The following is an 8,160-nucleotide window of genomic DNA, read 5'->3' on the forward strand; positions in this document are numbered from 1 at the left end:
AATTTGGAAACACGGCCTATAAGGACATTTATAGGTCTGACGCTGGCCAATTACAGTCGTTCCATTCTTCCGAAGAACAGCTATGATTGGCCAATTTCATAACTACGGTTGTTATTACATACACGCTATAATATATATACCCGATTAAGCGTGCCGTGTAACAAAGGTCATGGATCAAACATTCCTATGATTTTTTGTAGTGGGGGATGAAACTGGAAAACTGAACGCGACATCCACACAGAGTAGCGGAAGCTCACATCTCTCCTTTGACGTATAATATCCTCACAGACGTTTTCTTTCTATAGCGGTAACTATTCACTGAGCGATTGATGTATTAGAGCTTTCTTTCGATAGTGTGTTTCCAATTTTTTTTGTACTTTTTGGATTTTTTATTCATTTATTTTTTTGAACGGTGTATTCAATGTGGAATTTTACTTATCTTTATAAAATATGCGAGTTAATTTTTCTGTGTAACTATCATTAAGCCTACTTTAAACTATGCAATGGCACATATTATAATGCACTCTGAGGATATCGAACCTTTTTTATCTAAGGGATTAGCGCCAACAATAATAAAATCTGTTCCCATTCTCTATTCAAAAATGAATTTGGGCAGTGTATTCGGTATGGAATTTTATTTATCTTTGCAAATATGCGAGTTAGTTTTTCAGTGTAATGTTATAACGAATAATATGTTTCCATACAGACGTATGCCAATCTGATGTTTCCATACTGACGAACGGAATCTAAGTTATTCAAATTGCAAAGAATTCGTTACTGGTATGCCTTTACTGTTAAAAACATTACGAATTCTTTTTTATAGATATAAAATACTAACGTTGTTAAATCGTAAATTGTAAAAAACAAGAACATTAGTTCCTCCAACGCTTGCACGGTTTATGTTTATCGCTATAATATCTAATTATTGATTAATAACGACATTATATTGTTATAATAGGATTAAAATTAAACTGTTGCAAAATATGGTTCTGTCGCATTGTTGTGATCAATCACGAACTTCCTACAGATACAACGGTAAAGGACACCACACCAACTTTATGGGTTTTAGCTCTCGGTGAAATTGTCTGAAAATTTAGTATGTTGTTCTCCTGTCCTGAAGAAATGTCTCAATGGACACAAAGTCCAAAAATGCCTAGGTTCCGAGTTATGGAGCGCTAAAGTATGAAAATGCGTCTATTCGCTCGATGATAATCGGTAAGATAGATGTAATGTATTCATGTGTGTATAAGACCGGGAATCGATTCAGCCAACTAAGGCAAAACTGACACAAATGTTATACATGTAATATATTATATATTCAATATAATATATTATAGGACCGTATATGTGATAACACAAACTATAGAAATCTAAGTCTTAAACGGTCTAGCTGGATCTTAAATGTTTCTATGAATTTGTGTGAACTTATATACTATGTATGCAATCCTTTTTGAAACGCGCGCCGAAATGATTTTTCGAGGATTTTTCGAGAGTTCGACTTCCGGCCGAGGTAATATTTTTCGCAATAAGATTTAATTATTTACAGATTTTAATATGTCACTCAGCATAATTAAGATCGTTTCGAAGATGCAAAAAAGCAAATAAAGAAATTGTTAAAATTGCTAGTCAATTTTAACTCGTGATATTACTGCGGTAGTTTAGTAGAATTAGCGTTTCAAGACCGAAAAATCGGCGCGTGTTTCAAAAAGGACTACATATGTAGTATATAAATTCACACAGAATCATAGAAGCATTTAAGATCCAGCTAGACCGTTTAAAGTTTTGATTTCTATAGTTTATATTATCACATATACGGTCCTTTAATATTATATATTAGATTGAATGTTACACGTATAACGTTTGTCAGCTTTGCCTTAGTTGGCTGAATCGATTCCCTGTCTTACACACACATGAATACGTTACATCTATCTTACTGAATATCATCGAACGAATAGACGCGTTTTCATATTTTAGCGCTCCATAACTCGGATCCTAGACATTTATGAACTTTCTGCCCATTGAGACATTTCTTTAGGAAAATAAGAAGGACAATATACTAAATTGTCAGACAATTTCACCGAGAGCCAAAACCCATAAGGTTGGTGTGGAGTCCTTTGTGAAATTAACTATAATTTACTCCTTTTTGTTTTTTTTTCATTTTTCGATTTTACGTGTATCTTATACTATCTAATTATTTTAATTACAGGAAATATTAATTTTATTTGTGAAAGATTTTTGTGCTTGATGTAAATGTTTATAAGTAAAACTTTAACAAGAAATAACATATATATACATATATATACGAGGGCAAATCAATAAGTACCCGTGTTAGTAATGAAGACGCAAGATTTTCACAAAACTTTTTATTTTTCAACGTAATCCTCTTTTAGAAGGATACACTTTTCCCAACGGTCTCCAGTGTAGTAATGAATTTATGTTTCATCAACGGTTACTACTCGACGCAAAAACTCCTTCGGATTGCGCTTGAACAGCTCCAAACATTGCTTTGAAATTTAGCCGCATCCGCTTGTTGTCCACCGTGAGCAATCGCGGCACCCATCGAGCCGACAGCTTTTTCATTCCCAAATTAGCATGCAAAATATTGAATACCGTTCCATACGACACGCCTATGGCCTCTGCTACTTCATGCACTTTTGTTCGGCGATCAGCGAGAATCATGTCGTGGACTTTTTCAATGATTTCCTCAGTAACCACGTCTGCCGGTCGGCCTGGGCGCTCCTCATCAAAAACAGACGAACGACAACGTTTGAATTCGTTGAACCAATATCTGACGGTTGTCATATATGGTGAAGGGTTCCCATAGACGGCATCCAACTTCGTTTTTATTTCTTCGCACGTTTTTCCATTAAAAAATAAAAAGCGAATCACGGATCGATATTATTCTTTTTCCATTGTATCAGAAAACATTAAACACTCTCACTACGAATTGCTGTCAAATCAAGACTATTGCATGAATCACTCTGAAATTTTGTATGGCGTTATTTGAAAGATGGTAGTACACGATGGTAATGCCAACTTGCATCAGCAACGTCACCAATCTTCAAACACGGGTACTTATTGATTTGTCCTCGTACATACATATAGTATGTTACAAATCGTATAAAAAAATTTCTTTAATTAGGTCAATAAAATTTTAATTCCATCAATTAAGTAAAAGAAATCTCATTTTCGATCAAAGCTGATCTTATTGCCTAAATATTTCGATGAGAATTTATATAAGTACATAGACAATTCTGTAATCTGCGTAATCCTTTTCAACCTTGAAACGCAATTATTGGTAGAACTACTGTATTATGAAATTATGTATTTTATAATTGTTCACATACGTTTCCATTGAGAAACGACGTTGACTCACAAGTTGTTGATTAAACGGATGTTCACTTACTACTTACTAGTCATTGGCGACAAATATTGCGGAAGTCGGCACACTATGTGAAACTGCAAAATTGTGTTTCTATGCATTCGGCAGAGTAATCATACCGCAAAAAATGCCGATTATGCTTAGAAAAAATTTTTATATTGCACTTATGCAAAATTGTTTCTAACGTGGTCTTCGTCACAGCTGCCGTACATTGACGTCTCATCGAGAAGAACGTATACACTTTTATCTGTTAAACTTAAATCATTAACCGAAAATGCTTTACTATTATGTCGTGTATCTAGTTATATATTTTGATAGTACTAGTGAATACAATCAAACGTCTACGACAATTATTGAATATACATATATCAAACCATTGTCGAACGTCTATCGAATCACTGTCAAACATCTATCAAATCGCTGTCAAACTTCTATCGAACCACTTTTAACCTCAGCCATGATCGAAAGGAATAAGGTGTGCTCATACCGAAGACGCGTTTTCGTATTATTTTGCACATCGTACCAACGTCCGCCAATTTCAAATTTCTGTATCTATGGAAAGTAACTCTAGGTTTCTAAAATGACTGCCGCTGGAACAAAATCTTACCGACTGTTCAAAAATATGCGCATAAACACTTTATTTTTTCCCACCACGACCACAGCTATACGCACTGGAGTCTCAGAAACCTCAATGCAATTTGCTGAATCGAGATTTTTTCGTGTTTCTGAACTTGAAGGGTAAAAAAAACAGTTTGCATAGCTATTAACCACCTTCGAACATTTATTAAATTGTTTATTAGACCGCAATCGAAAATGCCTTGAAAACACAGGGAATCAATCACTATTCGACGTATTTTCGTAATGAGGGCAACAGTTGTCGAACGGTTCAATCGTACGTTGAAGACCAAAATGTAGAAACAGTTTACAAACACAAATTATTTATCACGTATTCGTTTATTTGTCATGTGATGCAGTATTTCCGATATTATTTAAAGCACGAACTATTTATTCACATTCTATAATAGAATCTTCATCACAAATTTTATCTTTACAGCATCAAATTTATTGGTAACACTACTTTTGGCGTAAAAAATTATTTAAATTATTTAAATTCTTCTCTCTCATTCGATCATACTGTGTGCATACTGGCACAGTTCAAAGTATACGTGTTCCATGCAATGTTCCAGTTCGAACATAAAAACTCAATTAACGGCTACATATACGGACATGTACCAAGTTATGACAATTTGGATTATATGCTACACGTATTGTAACAAGTTCTACATTCAGAAAAAGTTTAATTTCTTCAATGATTCACATTGGAAAAAAAGAAATTGCGGGGATCGAATAAACAAAATGACAGAATCATTGTTGGATTCGCATCTTATAATTTGTAAAACCATAATCTGTATTTGCATTGAAAGTGACCCGATTAAGATTGTGATGTTTGTAATAATAGATTGCACAATTGTTATTATTATGTCAATTTTTTAAACGGTAATTTTGAACGGTAATGTTAAAAAATATGACAACGGTTACGTCGGTCGGACCACTGTCATGTTTCGGCTAATTTTATAGGTCCTTATAATGAAGAATGTACGCACACTATGTATAGTATGTAGGTACATACGTACTGTCACGCCTTTTTCTGGCTTCGCGGGAGTAAACGCGGGGGCGCACTCGGAAAACGGCGAATCAATTGGAGCGGAGGGAAAGCAAAGGTTCTCGCACGGAAAAGTACACCTCACGTGGTCGAGCGAGGATCGCGAATCGCGACACTGTTGAGCGCCGGAAGTGCTCTGAGGCGTCAATATCACAAACACAAATGCTAACTGCGAACGACGAGCACCAAATCCGATAACGCGATGATAACGCCAACAACCCATAAATAATCTCACTCACGTGAAGGCTGGCTAGCTCTACCTAACAGTAGAGGGGCGGGGTGTTTAGGTAACGGACGTGTCTGCAGGATGGTGAACCGGATGTTCAAGGACAATACCGGAGGCCGGGTAATACAGTCGTCATAAATATAACAATTACAAGTACGTTTATTATGAAGAAAAAAGAAAGAAGTAAAAAGAGTAATACAAAAATAAACCAAAACGATGATGACCGCTCTTTAGTGAAAAAGAAGAGAAAAAAAAAGAACAAGCAGCTAGAACGTAAAATCGCGAGAGTAGGCAAAGAGAACGCGAAGTCGCTTCAATAATTAACGGAGTCTCAGCATTCATGTATTCACATTCTATCGCGAGATTCGGAACTGAAAATTCCACAGCGCAACACTCTTTTTCTAGCGGCGTATATACGCCGGAAAATACACACGATATCACACTTAGAGATCGAGACTCAAGCGCGATAGTGCTACAATTAATTCCGAAATTTTTAAACGCGAGTGCGATAAATGAATTGCTCGCATCGAAGACAAACACACCATACTCTTCGTGCACCGCGAGCACACATGCAACACCGATAGCACACGACAAAAATGATCACGGAACGCTGAGCTCACGACACGCCGAGGGTACGAGAGAAATGCAAATCACCAAATTGAAAGCGGACCCCGTCCGTTGTGAAATTCTGAGCTAACAATCGACGCAACGCGTAGCTCGAATCTCTCCCTGATAGCCAGTGATGGGTAAGATACTCTTAAAATTTATCTAGATACAGTGTTACGTCCTGGTTCGCGTTTGTTTCGCGAGCACGAGACGCGACACGGTTCGGCGGAGCGCAGGCGCGGAGCGGGGGCGCGCGGGGCGAAGCCTTGGCTTCAGCTGAGTTTTGAAGAGTTTTTGCTCTCGGGCAGGCTGCTGTCACCAGTGCCTTCGTTATCGGCACGATTTAATGTGGTTTCATAAGTATCTTGGTATTATGATTTGATTTGCGCGTTTTCACTGCCTTCGTGTGCCTTTATATGGAAAGAAAAATAAATGGAGAGTTTAGAGGAATCGTCAGATTTTGGGTGCTCAGCGAATGTTGAAATAACTAGATCTCTCGCTTGGGCTTATCATCACATAATTCTCCCTATCTACGCTCTCTTTTTCTTTGTGAAAAGGCACAGGAAGGGGAAATGAGATCATAGCTATGTAATATGTTTTAACTATTTTTATTTTTATGCTACACTTTCGGTTAGCGACTATACATGGATTTCTTTTTATAGAAGTGATTAGTTGGGGCCTAGTGGGCTTCCGCTCTGGGGCCACGTGAGGGGGAGATCGTCTAGACGGCGGTCCCCTGATTGGTTCTTCGACCGGTGCGTTCTCACGTTCGTCGGTTCCTATGGTTGTTTCTCGGACTGTGGACCTCGCGGGGTCTCCCGTTTCTTCCTGGATTTTTAGGTCGCGCGATTCCCCCAGTGTTTCGCGGGGTCGAATTTTCCGTTAGCGTAGAGTGACCTTTTCAGTGCGCGGAGATGGACGCGCCACCCTCCTCGCTTTCCCCTAGGGCGCTTGCCCTTCGGCATCTACGAATATGTGAAATAGTTTTAATATCGAGGGGAGTGTGGAGGCCTCGACGCCATGGAAGGCGCTCGTTTGAGTTCCACGGGATTTTTCCAGTTTATCGACGCTCAATTAAAAGCGCACGTCAAGACTGGAGGTGAAGGATGACTTCTTATCGCCTAGGGAGGCGCACGTTGAAGTCGAAGCCCGTTTTGCGGAAAGATGGAGATTGCTTACGCTCAACGTAAGCGCTGGTATTCTTATCGTTCTTATGCGAGAGGATAAGGAAGAATGAGGATAATGAGTCTGTGAACGCTTCGCTTATATATTATTGTTTTGTGACCCCTCACGGTAAAGGGGGTGTTTCTTCCTTTGTTTAGTCGCAAATCTTCTAGAATGTTCTAGAAAGTTCGAGAATATTCTATAATGATATTTTTGTAATTATACGCTTTCGATCGCCCGATTTTCTTTAGTTTAGATGCGACATTCTGTTCTAGGGATCGCGGTGCTCTTTTTGATGTGCTTGGTCGTTGCTTTCTGCAGCTTGTCGCGGTAAAATTTGCATTAATTTGTTGCGACTGTTTTTTCGTTATAGGTTTTTTGGCGTTGCCGCGATTCCTTTGTTGCGACTCGCGTGGATTTTCCGTGTTAGTTTTAAGGCTTTTTCCTAATTACACCATTCTGAATTTCGTCTTGGTGGTCTTGTTCGTATTGCAGGATGTTTTTACGATGGTTAGGTGCGTTTCGCATTGCGTTTTAGGTGTGACATGCGATTTTGTCTATTACTCGCGAGGCGGTTATTTGCGTTTGTGACAATCTTAGCGTTATTTATTAAGTTTTCCGTTATTTATCTAATGGCGATGCTATTTGCGCGAGGAAATGCATTTCTCTAGTAGTTCTTTTGTTTAGTAGTTTTTGTCGGCGCAGTGCGCGCGGCGTTCGGTCGCAACGATTTGGTGGCACGGCCTATAGTTCTATTTAACTATAGTTGTGGTATATTATGTTCTCGCGCTATACTCTGTGCTCACGCTCTACCTGTGAAGTACGGGGCGCTATGCTGTAGGCGCACCGGACGTTACATGTACGAAAATTTATCTAAATACAGATATAAATACACATATTGAAATGTATATAGGTTGTAACCGGTCAATTTTTAACCGCAGTCTCGATTGATGACAGTTGACACAACTTCTCCGCGCTTTACTGCTAACGTTATTCGACAGCCAATGTTCTTACCTCGATAATCGAAGTCGGTAACCATGCACTAAATATTCGTAAAATTTCTTTGACTTAAGTTGGGCGCCATGCACGAGAGAGCTTGTCCTTCTTTCGTTAACTTTT

At 38.5% G+C, this 8,160-nt stretch overlaps 1 protein-coding gene across 1 annotated transcript; it reads right to left on the reverse strand.

Annotated features, from left to right (window-relative positions):
* Nucleotides 1-2,442: 2,442 nt before the first annotated feature.
* LOC108728215 (putative uncharacterized protein FLJ37770) lies at nt 2,443-2,892 on the reverse strand (the record flags this gene model as incomplete). Its single annotated transcript, XM_018456674.1, has 1 exon — nt 2,443-2,892. A coding segment is annotated over one exon (450 nt), but the record flags the coding sequence as incomplete, so codon positions are not given.
* Nucleotides 2,893-8,160: the final 5,268 nt, after the last annotated feature.

The sequence above is a fragment of the Mycetomoellerius zeteki genome, unplaced genomic scaffold, assembly GCF_001594055.1.
Source record: "Mycetomoellerius zeteki isolate Tzet28-1 unplaced genomic scaffold, Tzet1.0 scaffold59, whole genome shotgun sequence".
Taxonomy (NCBI): Eukaryota; Metazoa; Arthropoda; class Insecta; order Hymenoptera; family Formicidae; genus Mycetomoellerius; species Mycetomoellerius zeteki.